We start from the raw sequence: 13,983 nt of genomic DNA, 5'->3' as shown, positions 1-13,983 counted from the left end.
GTGCCCAGATGTCCCCAGCTGCTGAGACAGCATGGGGCTTCCCTGGGTTATCTCCATTACAACTTGGTCCTCTGGAGGCCCGTGGCCACCCAGGCCTCACTGAGTCCCTGCAGATGCCACTGGCAGGGGAAGAAGAAGGGTACGTGGTACTGAGATGCAGCAAGAAGGTGGGTGGCGTGCTGCTGCGGGGAGGGGAGTGGCAGGAAGCCCAGCCATCCTGGCTGGTAGAAAACGTCTCCATCCTCATCCTTTGTCCTGTCCCATCCAGAAGGCAGAACCAGAGGATCAGAAATGGGGAAGTGTCCTGGCCTTCACCTGAGGGCCACCCTGAGGTTAGGGATGAAGCAGGCAGAGCAATTAAGGGAGGGGCCCAGGTGGGGAGCTAAGAGGAGCAAGGATGCCTTCCTGAAGCTCAGTGCTATTGACTCTTACAACCCACAACATCTGACTTTGGGGTGAAGCAAGACAACAGGGTCAAGCCTGTTTCTGCAGACCCGGTGCATGAGAGCACAGCCCCCATCCCTGCTGTCATCACCTCACTGCTGCCGTAACCACCGCCACTGCATTAATGCCTGTTTTCTCTGTGCCTCTGCTCTCTCTGGGGACCACTGCCTGCGTGCTCCAGGGCCCGAGAGTGGCCGGAGCTCTCCATACCATAGCCAGTTAGATGTGAGGTCCTCCACTCCGACCTCTTACCAGGCTCCCAAGCACTTTCACATCCCAGGTAGGCTGCCAGCCCGGAATTCCTGGCATGGGTGCATGCTCTGTGGGGTCGCTGGGCGCCCTACACCGGCACCGAGGAGAAACTGGGTGCTGGGGACCCTCCCTAACCAGTCACCCGCACTAACTGGCCTCCAGCTCCGACACACCCACTGGCCTTAGCCCACTCCCTAGACAGAACCAGCCTTGATTAGGACCACCAGGAAGCAGCCCAGGGAAGTGCCTTGAATGTCCAAGGGCTGTGATGGGACATGGCAGTAACTGTGCTGAAGGTCATGGGCTTTTGGGATTGAATCCTTGATTCTGCTGCTTATAAGCTTGTGACCTCAGACCAGCTACTTAGCTTCCTTGAGCCTATGTTGTTCCTTCTGGACAGCCAGGCACTGTTCTGGGTCCTGAAAGTGCAACTGTGCTCAAACCAGCCCAGATCCTTCAGGGTGTTTAAGTTCTAATGTGGGGAGAGAGCTAATAAATGAGTAAACAAATAAGTAAAAGGATAATTTCAGGAGATATAGGTGCTAAACATAATAAAACAGGGCACTGCAATAGAGTGATGGCATGGGGGAGGCTGGGCTATGTGAGGTGGTCAGGGAGGGCTTCTTGGAGGAGGTGACAATGAAGCCAAAAGAGACCCTAGGGAAAAACATCCTGGGCAGAGGGAACAGCAAGTCCAAAGGCCCTGAAACACTGAGCCTGCAGCTGGCCAGCATGGCTGGAGGTGGTGAGCATGAGGTTGCCCCAGAAAGGTCCCATCCAGCCTACTGGGGAGGAGGGGGTGAGAGTGCTAACTGTGGCTGTGGGGTTCTGGGGACGCCCACGTGGAATGAGGCATGGCTGCTGGGTGGGCACCTTCCTGCATGGGGTCTTGCTGAGCACGCGCCTGCCTTATGCCTTCATGCCCACCATCCAAGCCCCAAGCCCCTGCCTCAGCCCGATTTGAATCCATCCATTCCTTTCCCCTCACCTTTCTTGGAACCTGATGGGATGAGGTTGGAAGCTCACCTTTGGAAGAGGAAGTCCACTGGGGGAAAGATGGGGGAGCCTTGGGAGAAGTTGCTAACCACCTCTCTCTTCTGGGACCCACTGACCAACTGGCTGTCTCCTTTTCTCCTGTCTTTCTCTCTCCTCCCCACTATCCCTTCCTGGTCTGACTGGCAGCTGGAGAAAGTAACATCTACCGGAAACCCCCGATCTACAAACGGCATGGTATGGTCGGGGGCAGAGAGGGCTTGGCCAGGCAGGGGGAGGGGCAGTTAATCATCTGTGCAGATGGCTCTGTAGGGCCACCAGAGGGACACAGACAAGGCTGCAACTCGGTCCTTCTTGTCGGCTGCCCCCCAGTCACTCAAGGTGGCCTTGGGGAGGGGGTTCGTGTCATTTCAAAACGGCAAGGAAGGCCTTGTATCCCCTACATCCTTTCCCACCATCTCCTCACTACCCCCCTTGCCCTGCTGTCTGCTATCCTAAAGCCCATGGTCAGAGAAACCCTTGTCAAATGCATGTAGCCCTGGGAGAATGACACTCCAAGGTGCTGGTACTCAAACTTGGACGTTCGTTAGAATCATGTGGAATGCACACAGATTCCTGGGCCCACCCCAGACTTAACAAATCCAAATTTTGTATTTGTTAGTTTCTCCAGGTGATTCTAATGTCCAGCCCAGCTTGGGAACCACTGCTCTAAACTGTTCTCAGTCACCATGTCCTGAGAGTAGACGGAGGCCTGGAGAGGGGATACGGATGAGAAAGGAGCTGAGGGCGCCTTCATTCATTCATCCATATAGTGTTTCTTACAGAACTGTCTGTGGGCCAACTGCACCCAAGAGATTTATTTAAAAAACGGATACCTTGGCCCCCTCCCCTGCCCTAGACTTCCTTAATTAGAAATACTAAGAGTTTGCCCTACGAATCTGCCCTGTAACCAGTTCCATTCACAGTTCCTACCTGTGCTCCCTGTGGGAGCCACCACTGAGACCTGTTCGTTCTTGCAAAAGCACTCAGTTGAATGAGCACTCCCCTTCCTCTGAGGATGCAGAGGTGCAGCTGCCACCCTGTATCACCCTTAGGTACCTATGGGTGCCTGTGGGATCACAGGGGGAACACAGAATTGGACGAGCATGGAGACAGGCAGAAGCAGCCCTGTACTGGGATCTAAACTCACCGGGATGATGTAGGAGGTGGTACGAGTATAAACAGTGGCTCTGGGTGCTTACGATCTGACAATTTAGATAAACATCCTCGACTTCAGAGCGGACTGGGCTGGGGTCCAGGTGAGTCCTGAGCAGTGCACATCTACCTGTGGCTGCGGAGGACACGCCATGTACTCCAGTGGTCACAGAAAGGCACCAACCCTGACAAAGGTAGTTTAAATTTACATCCAGAAAAGGCCCCCAGGTCCCCAGCCCCTCAGGACTGTGTGGGATTTTGTGGGTGGGCCTGAGGGGCAGCACCAAAGCAGGTTCAGGAGGAGTCTGGGCTAGAGGTAGATTGTGCAGATAAGAGGGTGGATGAAACGGCTGGAGTGGGAGGGGCTGCACAGGACCCACATCAAAGAGGATTTGCAAGCTTTGGGAGCAAGTGCTGCTGGCTGGCTGAGAGCCATCCCAGGACCCTCTGCTGCTCTGGCTCCACGGAGCCTAGGGCTTGTCCCTGTAGCTTCTCCCTCCTGAGAAATGATCAGCGGCCCCATCTCCTTTCCCCAGCCCTCTCTCTGACCTAGTCAATTTCTCACCAGTCTTGGGCGTGACAGTCATTGCCTTGGAAGGTTTTGTGCCTACAGTGGGTTTGATGGTCACCCCCATGTTGTGGACTTCAGGGGGAAGCTTAGAGCTGGATGACACCTCAGCCAGCAGACCAGTTCTGATACAGACAAGGAAACTGAGGTGGAGAGGAGCACGATTTGCCCAGTGCTACAGCTGAGTTAAGTAAGTGGCAGAACTGGAACCAGAACCCAGCGTTGCTGACTCCCTGGCCAGTGCTCCTTCCCTCAGGCCATCTAGTCTCCCCCAAGCAGGATGTGTCATTTCAGTATGAGGAGAAAGGTGACCTGACTCAACATGCAGCAGGCCCTGCTTGGCGATCCCACCCAAGATGTGGCTCGAATCCACAAGGCTGGCTTCTAGAGGGTGAGGAAGGACTCACCTGGGACCTGTCTAATCTTACTTAAAGGAGCCACGGCCTTAGTGTTCACTTAGGAGAGTCTGTGGAATTGGTAGAAGGAGCCCTGAGCTGGGGTCTGATCCAGTTCTGGTCTAACTTGCTATGTGGTCTGAGCAAGACCCTTCCCCTCTCAGGTGTTCAGATTCCCAACCGTAAAATGAGAGGCTTGGCCTCAGTGCTTTTCCAGCTCCGATGCTCCGTGTCCCAGACCCTGGCCTGGACGTGGCCTCACTCCCCAGGGCTGGAGCCTGGCTGAGACAAGGGAGAGTATGTCCAGGACACTCTTCTAGGAAATACTGCCTCCCTGAAGCTCTCTCTTTGGGTCCTTTGCAGGTGATCTGTCAACAGCAACCAAGAGCAAAACAAGTGAAGACATCAGTCAGGCCTCCAAGTACAGTCCAGCCTACTCGCCAGACCCCTACTATGCTGCGGAGTCTGAGTACTGGACCTACCACGGGTCCCCCAAAGGTATCACCCCTCATAGGGGAGCCAGGACCAGAGCCCCATCACCTGTGCCAGGGACACAGGGCCAGCACAGACAGTTGCCCACTCCTTCACACGATAGTTCATTTATTCATTCAGCAAACAAGTACTAAGGGCAGCCATGGGCCCTAGGGAGATACTAGGAAGCAAACCAGATCAGGTCCTTGCCCTTGTGTATGAGACATCGGCCCCAACTGAAGAGGGAGGTGAGGTACAGGAGGCAGAAGCGCTGATGGTAGGGGCATGCTGTCCAGTCTGGAAGATGACAAAAGCTGCTCAGATGCAGAGCCTCAGCTACCACAGGAAGGGTGAGGAGCAGGTAAGCCAGCAGAGTGTTGAAATGCACCTGCAAAGACCCAAGATGGGAGGGTAGGCTCCACTGGAGCAAAGGAATGGCTGTCAGCTCAACCTTGAGCTCAGAGAGGGAGGGGGGGGGGGGGGTGAGAGGCCAGATCCCACAGGGCCTTGTGGGTTGAGGTCAGCATTTTGGTCTTTATCCAAAATAGAAGGAAGTTGTTTAAAGTGGTGACATGATCAGATTTGTGTTTTTAAGAGACCACTTAGGCTGTAGGTGGCAAATGGTTTGGAGAACGGAAGAGAGAGGATGTTGGGAGATGGAAGTCTCTCACGGGCACCCTGGCAAGGGGTCCTAATGGTCCTCAAGGTGCCATCCCACCTAACCAGACATCCCAGGCTGTTTCTTTTAAGTATGTGGAGGAGTTGTCAGCACGTGCCACTTTGATTCAACACATACCTTTAGTAATGAATGTCCATTTTGAACGAAGCTTCATGGGAGCTCAGAGATGACCCTGTGCCGCCCTCAAAGAATTCTCCACTTAGAAAAGGGCTAAGGCACAAGCACAACTATAACCCAAGGTGGACAGTCATCAGTGCCCATGGGAGATAGTGTTCAGAGGCTGCACAGGCAAGAGAGACCAGACCCAACAGGCATGAGGGGGGAGAGGGGAATCTTAGATGAGACTATTTCAATCACACACACACACACACACAAAGAAACAAAAAAAAAGAAAAACCACCTCCAAAAGCCTTAAGCCAAAACAGCGATTTTATGGGTCATGTGACCGAAAGTTTTTGAGGCATAGCTGGATCTAGAGGTAGATGAACATCATCAGGACTTGACCTGTCCTGTGGGTTGGGTGGCTCCAGTCTCAGGCTGATTCTGCCCTTATCATGGGAAGACGAGTTCTGGCAGGTCCAGATTACCTCCCATCCTTGGCAGAAAGAGGGCTTTTTCTCCTACCAGCGGCAGGAAAAGTCCCAACGTTGAGGTTTATGAGATCTGTCTGGGCAGTCAGCTTCACCTGCACTTTCCAGCCCAAGAATGGGAAGGGATGCTGGCCATCTCAGTATAGGGAGACCCATGGTGGAGGCAGTTCACCAAAGTGCACTTGTGCGGGGTCACTCAGCTAGAAAGTGGTGGAGCCAAGAGGCCCCCCACCTGTCAAGGCTGCACTGCCCCCCTATGCCCTCTCGCCTGAGCAGGCTGAGTGGGGAGCATGGGCGGGAGCTGATCCTAGCTGTCTTTTGGCAGTGCCCCGGGCCAGAAGGTTCTCGTCTGGAGAGGAGGACGATTTTGACCGCAGCATGCACAAGGTAAGCAGGCCACACCACTGAATGAGATACTTAGATGGTATGTTACTGAGGAGTTTTTCATTTGTGAGGGACAGAAACCAAATCCAAACTCACTCGTGATAGAAAAGAGAAATGCAAAACTTGGCAAAACTGGAAAGTCAACTGGTAGGATTAGCTGCAGGTACAACTTGATCCAGCTGCTAAACAAATTGCCACAGGGAAATTCTCTCTCTCTGCTCTTACGCTGGATTGCCTCTGCATTGGCCTCATGCTCAAGCAGGTTCTTCTCACGTTGTGGTCAGTGGATGCCAGTGACTTGTGCATCACTGCTGGGGATGGAAGGTGGTGCAGCTGCTGAGAAAGAGTTTGTGGTCCCGCAAAAAGTTACCACATAGAACTACCATAGAAACTGTCGACGGAAAATAACAAACCACACAACCCAGAAGTTGAGAACTATGTTTTATTCAGCAGACATACTGAGGACCTCAGCCCAGGAGACAGCCTCTCAGATAGCTCTGAGAGAGTGTTCCAAAGAGGTAAGGGAGGAGCCAGGAATATGTAGGAGTTTTTGCAAAAATAAAATCAGGAAGTCGAACATCACAAGATTGCTGCTAATTAATGAAAAAACAGACATCTACAGTTAATGAATTTAGTGCTTTTCTATGTATGGGAAGATGCAAGGCCCTTGGCTCATTGAAATCATTCCTTTAATATGCACCTTAACTGTCTAGGGCCAGTATCCTGTTTTTCTCCATTCTGAATCCCCTCAGGCTGCACCATTGGTGGTGGCTGCAGAGGTTGATGGCTTCATGGCTTGTTTACTGATACGGCAGGTGACAGTCTTTGCTCACAGTGCTTCCTCTTGGCCATAAATTCAACCAGTATTTGGGAGGCATTTCATGACCAATTTTGTCCCTCAGGGCTAGGAAGGCTCATCCCTTGATCACGCGAAGATTCTGTTGCTGGGCCACTCAATGTGCTGATTTGTTGTGGATTAGACCCTGTTGATCATCTAAAATTCTCTGGATCACCTGTCTTATTAGTCTGTTGTGATCCAGGAAATGTTTTCCCTCGTTGCTTCTTCCCAGATCTGGAATTGCACTACTACAATTATTCTATGTAGAGTTATGTACATGATCAACTAACTCGAGACGTCATTAATTTTGCTGGAGGCTTGGTTACACTTTGGTAATGTAAGAGATAACAATCTCATAAAACAGACAGGACATAAGTAATACAGTTAGTAACATTAATAAACTGATAGTGCAGCAGAGAGAGGCACAAGGCATAAGTAATTTGAAAATGCCGAGAACAAACTAAAACAGTGTAACAGTTTAACAGTATAACTAGTTGTAATCTGGTCAAAATAAGCCATCAAGTCCACAGGGGAGCCAACTGGAGAAGCCAAATTCTGGAGGGATCAGGTAGAGAGAAAAAGATAAATGTTTCATCTTCGTTTACAAAGGTATACTTTATCAACTTGTTGAAGGTCATAGTTAGCGTAAGAGGAAAGGTTTTCTGGAAAACAGAGATTAAAAACCAGTATATTTCAGAAAAAAGTCATAAAATTATAAGTCATGTTCATCAATTCATTCAGTCCATGTAATTAATTCCTGTTCATCTAGATGAAGTTGTCAGGTTGTCCATTAGTCTTTTAAAATTTCTTACCCAGTTCAGGAGTAAGATCTAAAAGTTATCAAAAACTTGTATTTATCAAAAGTGCTTTTTATGAATCTTCACTAAGATCTTCATATATAAAAGCATCAGAGTAAAACAATGATTGTGTATAAACAAGAAGACTTAAAATGGCATGGTTAAAGATCTGATTGATTATAATGTAATTGACAAGAAACTTGGATATTTCTGTGACATACAACATCCTAAGATAACACCTAGAATTATGACTGATAACCTTATACCAGGACATACCAGATTTTTAGGAATTCCGTATAAATTTTGGAATATTTGTATTAATGACATTTACCCATACCATATAGCCTAAGAAGGTTTATCTCCAATCGCTTGACAGTGCTTCTCAAGTAATTTAACATACCAAATTAGCCTAACTAGCTTAACGTTTCTCTCTGAGATGTTGCAGGGTTTCTTTGAAGCATCCCAGAGTTATCTGGAAGTCAAAAGAACTTCAGTTAGAATTTGTTATTTGGGAAGTTTTGTCAAAAATATCAAAAAGGTTTCAAAACACTTGGTCAAATAGGATCATAGGTCACTGTGAAACAATACTTATTCACTTAAAGTGACAAAAGATTTCGGGCTTCCCTGGTGGTGCAGTGGTTGAGAGTCCGCCTGCCGATGCAGGGGACACAGGTTCGTGCCCCGGTCTGGGAAGATCCCACATGCCGCGGAGCGGCTAGGCCCGTGAGCCACGGCCGCTGAGCCTGCGCGTCCGGAGCCTGTGCTCTGCAACAGGAGAGGCCACAACAGTGAGAGGCCCGCATACCGAGAAAAAAAAAAAAAAAAAGATTTCAAAAACAAAGATGACTTACAAAATCTGTTTTCAAAAGCAGTATTTCAAGATAACTTTGTTCTCTTAACAGAGGAACCAAATCCAGTCTTTCGCCAGCCTGCTTTTAATAGTAATATCCACTTACCTAATTAAATTTAATCCAATCCCAGCCTGACCATGTACAAAACTCCTTTTCAGGGCTCCCTTTTTACGAACCTTCCACAACTTTCTCTGTTCCTGTTACTCTGTCCCTTATTTTTCCATCCAGAAACAACCAGCTCTAGGACAAAATCATTCTTTCCACTTAACAAAATGCACTTCCATTCTTCATACCTTCTTTTGCTGAAAAAAACACACCCTACTTTCCTTGCATACTGAAATGTTTCCCTTATTATCTTTAGTAGCTTTAATTACATATTATAATTTTAACCCTTAAAAATGTTAATCTCTAGTGAAAACTGACAAGTAGCAAGTAATTGTGAACTGTCTGTCATACCAGCATTCCTGATTGGCATATCACTTAACCTCTAAAAACATACATCTTCTCATAGCATAATTTCTTTCCTCAATGTGGTACAAGAGTTGTGTCTAGTAAACCCAAACATCTTTAGTTTCCTTCTTGTAAGGAGACAAAAGTAGGTAAATATAGACCTGTTTAGCAAATAATGTTTGCGTATTTTATCTTATTTGAAGTGACCTGGATAGCCAGTGGATTCCCATTACTTAAATTAATTTAGCAAGGGCTGAGGAATCAGGGTGGCAGAGGAACAGGACATGGAGCTCACCTCTTCCCACAGATACATCAAAAATACATCTACAAGTGGAACAATTTGCACAGAAAATCTAAACACTGGCCTCAGACTTCTGAAAGGGCAAGAAAACCTCCACATAACCAGATAAGACAAAAAGAAAAAGAAAGACAGAAAGGAATCAGGACAGGACCTGCGCCCCAGGGAGGGAGCTGTGAAAGAGGAAAGGTTCCCACACCCTGGGAGGTTCCCTCACCTGTGGGGGGATCAGCCTGGACAGAGGGGGAGCTTCAGAGCCTCGGAGGAGAGTGCAGCAACCAGTCTGTGTAAGGCAAAACGGACAGTGACCTGCACAGATGGTCAGTACTGCCGCCCTGTGCTCCCCAGCCTGAGACCCTCATCCACCCGCATGGGCAGGGGCTGGGCTTTGGAGGTCAGACCCAGGGAGAGGACCAGGATTGGCTATGTGGAGACAGCCTGAAGAGGGTGGAGTGTGGCAACTGAGGGTGCATTTGGAAGAAGCCTGGGACCGCTATGGAGGCAAGGTACCATTGTTGGGGGCCATGCAAAGAGAGGGGTGGGACCACCATAGGAGCTTCTTTCCCTGTGCGCACGTTCTCAGGCAACAGGACACCACCTACGTGAGCTCCAGGGGCGGGCGCGAGCCACCACTGCCATCGTGGCTCCAGAGGCAGGCACGGGCAGCCACCATCGATAAGAGAGCCGTGAGCAGGTGCCAAGTGCTGTCCCCGCTGTTGCAGGAGTGCGCAGGCCACCACCGCAAATACAAGACCCGCGAGCAGCCACCAAGCACTGTCCCTGCTATCGAGAGTGCGTGGGCCACTGCCACCATTAGGAGACCCACGAGCAGGTACTAATCACTGCACCCAATGTCTGGGGAGCACGCACAGGCCATGAGCAAGCTCCAGTCACTGTCCCTGCTGTCCTGGGAGTGTGCGGGCCACCACTGCTACTAAGAGATCCGGGAGCAGGCGCCAGTCCCACCCCCACCATCCAGAGAGTACGCACAGGCAGCGAGCAGGCACCAGTCATGGTCCCTGCTGTCCCGGGAGTGCGTGGGCCATCACTGCTGCTAAGAGACACAGGAGCAGACAACAATCTCTGCCCCTACTGGCCTGGGGGCACATGGGCCACTGCCGCTGCTGGGAGACCCACAAGTAGGTGCCAATTGCTGCTCCTGCCATACCAGGAGTGTGCACAGGCTGCCACACATCCACACACCATTTGAAAGGAATAATGGCCAGCACACACTAAGGAAAGAGGCAGAAAGCATCCAAACTAAAAGCATCTCAATTCCGGACAAGATGGTGGAGTAGAGGGACTTGAGCTCACCTCCTCTCACAAAAACACCAAAATCACAACTAACTGCTGAACAACCATTGACAAAAAAGAATGGAACCTACCAAAAAAGGTATTTTACACCCAAAGAGAAAGAAGAGGCCACAATGAGATGGTAGGAGGGGCGTTTTTGCGATATAATCAAATCCCATGCCTGCCGGGTGGGTGATCTACAGACTGGAAAATAATTGTATTGCAGAGGTTCTCCCACAGGAGTGAGAGTTCTGAGCCCAACGTCAGGGTCCCCACCCTGAGGGTCTGGCATTGGGAGGAGGAGCCCCCAGAGCATTTGGCTTTGAAGGCCAGCAGTTCTTGAGTGCAGGAGCTCCACGGACAAGGGGAAGTAGATTCCACTCTTGGAGGGACCCAGCACAAAGCAGTGACTCCACAGGAGCCTGGACTAGACCTACTTGTGGATCTTGGAGGGTCTCCAGGGAAGGTGGAGGTCAGCTGTGGCTCACTGTGGGGGCAGGGACACTGGCGGCAAAGGCCCCAGGGAATACTGATTGGCATGAGTTCTCAGGGAGGGCACAATTTTGGCACCGAGACCTGGCCCCACCCAGCAGCCTGTAGGCTCCAGTCCTGGAACACCTCAGGCTAAACAACAACAAGCAGGGCGGGGGACACAGCCCCACCAATCAACAGACAGGCTGCCTAAAGCTGTACTGAGCTCACAGCCACCTCTAAACATACGCCTTGACATGGCCCTGCCCACCAGAGAGACAAGACCCAGATCCACCCACCAGTGGGCAGGCACCAGTTCCTCCCACCAGGAAGCCTGCACAAGCCCCTGGACCAACCTCACCCGCCAGGGGGCAGACACCAGAAGCAAGAGGAAATACATTCCTGCAGCGTGTGGAAAGGAGACCACAAACACAGAAATTTAGAAGAAAATGAGATGGCAGAGAAATATGTTCCAGACGAAGGAACAAGATAAAAACCCAGAAGAACAAAGTGAAGTGGAGATAGGCAATCTACCTGAAAAAGAATTCAGAGTAATGATAGTAAAGATGATCCAATATCTCGGAAAAAGAATGGAGGCACAGACTGAGAATACAAGAAATGTTTAAAAAAGAGCTAGAAGATCTAAAGAACAAAGAAACAGAGATGAACAATACAATAACTGAAATGAAAAACATACAAGAAGGAATCAGAAGCAGAATAAACAAGGCAGAAGAATGAATAAGTGGAAGAGAGAGTGGTGGAAGTCATTGCTGTGGAACAGAATAAAGAAAAAAGAATGAAAAGAAATGAGGATAGTCTCAGACACCTCTGGGACAACATTAAATGCACAAACATTCACATTATAGGGGTCCCAGAGGGGAAGAGAGAGAGAGAGTGCCTGAGAAAATATTGGAAGAGATCATCACTGAAGACTTCCCTAACATGGGGAAGGAAACACTCAATGAAGTCCAGGAAATGTAGAGAGTCCCATACAGGATAAACTCAAGGAGGAACACGCCGAGACACATATTAATCAAACTGACAAAAGTTAAAGACAAAGAGAAAATAGAAAAAACAACAAGGGAAAAGCAACAAATAACATACAAGGGAATCCCCATAAGGTTAACAGCTGATTTTTCAGCAGAAACTCTGCAGGCCAGAAGGGAGTGGCATGATATATTTAAAGTGATGAAAGGGGAAAACCTATAACCAAGATTACTCTACCCAGCAAGGCTCCCATTCAGATTCGATGGAGAAATCAAAAGCTTTACAGAGAAGCAAAAGCTAAGAGAATTCAGCACCATGAAACCAGCTTTAAAACAAATGCTAAAGGAACTTCTCTAGGCAGAAAAGAAGAGGCCACAACTAGAAACAAGCAACTTATGAATGGGAAAACTCACCGATAAAGGCAAACATACACTAAAGGTAGGAAATCAGCTACACACAAATATGATATCAAAACCAGCAATCTTGAGGAGAGTACAACTGCAGGATATTGGAAATTCATTTCAAATTAAGAGACCAGCCACTTAAAAAATCTTGTATATGTATATAGACTGCTACATCAAAACCTCATGGGAGCTGCAAACCAAAAATCTACAATAGATATACAAATAAAAAATGAAAAGGAATCCAAACACAACACTAAAGAGAGTCATCAAATCACAAAAGAGAACAAAAGAGGAAGGGAAGAAAAAAGACCTACGAAAACAAACCCAAAAGCAGCCACATAGCACAGATAGATCAGCTCAGTGCTTTGTGACCACCTAGAGGGGTGGGAAAGGGAGGGTGGGAGGCAAACGCAAGAGGGAGGAGATATGGGGATATATGTATATGTATAGCTGATTCACTTTGGTATAAAGCAGAAACTAACACACGGTTGTAAAAAAATTATACTCCAATAAGGATGTTAAAAAAAAATACCCAAAACAATTAACAAAATGGCAGTAAGAGCATACATATCGATAGTTACCTTAAATGTAAATGGATTAAATGCTCCAGCCAAAAGACATAGGCTGGCTGAACTGATACAAAAACAAGACCCACATATATACGTCTACAAGAGACCCACTTCAGACCTCAGGACACATATAGACTGAAAGTGAGGGGATGGAAAAAGGTATTCCATGCAAATAGAAATCAAAAGAGAGCTGAAGTCGTGAAACTCAGACAACACAGACTTTAAAATAAAGACTGCTGTAAGAGACAAAGAAGTATGCCACATAATGATCAATGAATCAATCCAAGAGGAAGATATAATAACAAAATATATATGCACCCAACATAGGAGCACTTCAATATATAAGGCAAATGCTAACAGGCATAAAAGGAGAAATTGACAGTAACAAAATAATAGTGAGGGATTTTAACACTCCACTTACATCAATGGACAGCTCATCCAGACAGAAAATCAGTAAGGAAACACAGCCTTAAATGACACACTAGACCAGATGGACTTAACTGATATTTATAGAACATTCCATCCAAAAGCAGCAGAGTATACATTCTTCTCAAGTGCACATGGAACATTCTCCAGTATAGATCATATCCTGGGCCAGAAATCAAGCCTCAGTAAATTTAAGAAAACTGAAATCATATCAAGCATCTTTTCTGACTACAACACTATGAGACTAGAAATCAGTTACAGGAAAAAATCCTGTAAAAAACACAAACACGTGGAGTAATGAACATGAAAACAAAAATAAACAAGTGGAACCTAATTAAACTTAAAAGCTTTTGCACAGCAAAGGAAACCATAAACAAAATGAAAAGACAACCCACACAATGGAAGAAAATATTTGCAAATCAAGTGGCTGACAAGGGATTAATCTCCAAAATATACAAACAGCTCATGCAGTTCTATATCAAAAAAACAAACAATGCAATCAAAATATGGGCAGAAGATCTAAATATACATTTCTCCAAAGAAGACATACAGATGGCCAAAAAGCACATGAAAAGATGCTCAACATCACTAATTATCAGAGAAATGCAAATCAAAACCACCATGAGGCA

The 13,983-nt window shown here is 47.9% G+C and overlaps 1 protein-coding gene and 1 long non-coding RNA gene across 9 annotated transcripts in view; one reads left to right on the top strand and one right to left on the bottom strand.

Annotated features, from left to right (window-relative positions):
• The window catches only part of ABLIM3 (actin binding LIM protein family member 3), a 143,363-nt gene that overhangs the window by 111,488 nt on the left and 17,892 nt on the right, over positions 1-13,983 (top strand). For 3 of the 5 annotated variants that reach the window (XM_027081638.1, XM_027081635.1, XM_027081634.1), the window contains 4 exons: positions 626-724; positions 1,879-1,926; positions 4,210-4,344; positions 5,912-5,973. In XM_027081638.1, coding sequence (XP_026937439.1) covers positions 626-724; positions 1,879-1,926; positions 4,210-4,344; positions 5,912-5,973 — 344 coding nt within the window. The remainder of the gene's footprint in view (positions 1-625; positions 725-1,878; positions 1,927-4,209; positions 4,345-5,911; positions 5,974-13,983) is intronic. The other 2 variants (XM_027081636.1, XM_027081637.1) reach the window with 2 other exon arrangements.
• LOC113606881 (uncharacterized) overlaps positions 6,488-13,983 on the bottom strand; it is a 132,211-nt gene continuing 124,715 nt past the window's right edge. For 2 of the 4 annotated variants that reach the window (XR_003427744.1, XR_003427747.1), the window contains 2 exons: positions 8,006-8,077; positions 6,488-7,470 (listed from right to left, as the gene is read on the bottom strand). This is a non-coding gene — a long non-coding RNA (uncharacterized LOC113606881). Of the gene's footprint in view, positions 8,078-13,983 lie in introns of all 4 variants that reach the window. The other 2 variants (XR_003427745.1, XR_003427746.1) reach the window with 1 other exon arrangement.

Source organism: Aethalodelphis obliquidens, unplaced genomic scaffold (genome assembly GCF_003676395.1).
Source record: "Aethalodelphis obliquidens isolate GAN/ISIS:26980383/991018 unplaced genomic scaffold, ASM367639v1 scaffold45, whole genome shotgun sequence".
Lineage (NCBI taxonomy): Eukaryota > Metazoa > Chordata > Mammalia > Artiodactyla > Delphinidae > Aethalodelphis > Aethalodelphis obliquidens.
The sequence above is the reverse complement of the archived record's forward strand: the minus strand, read 5'-3'. Positions and strand labels throughout refer to the sequence as shown.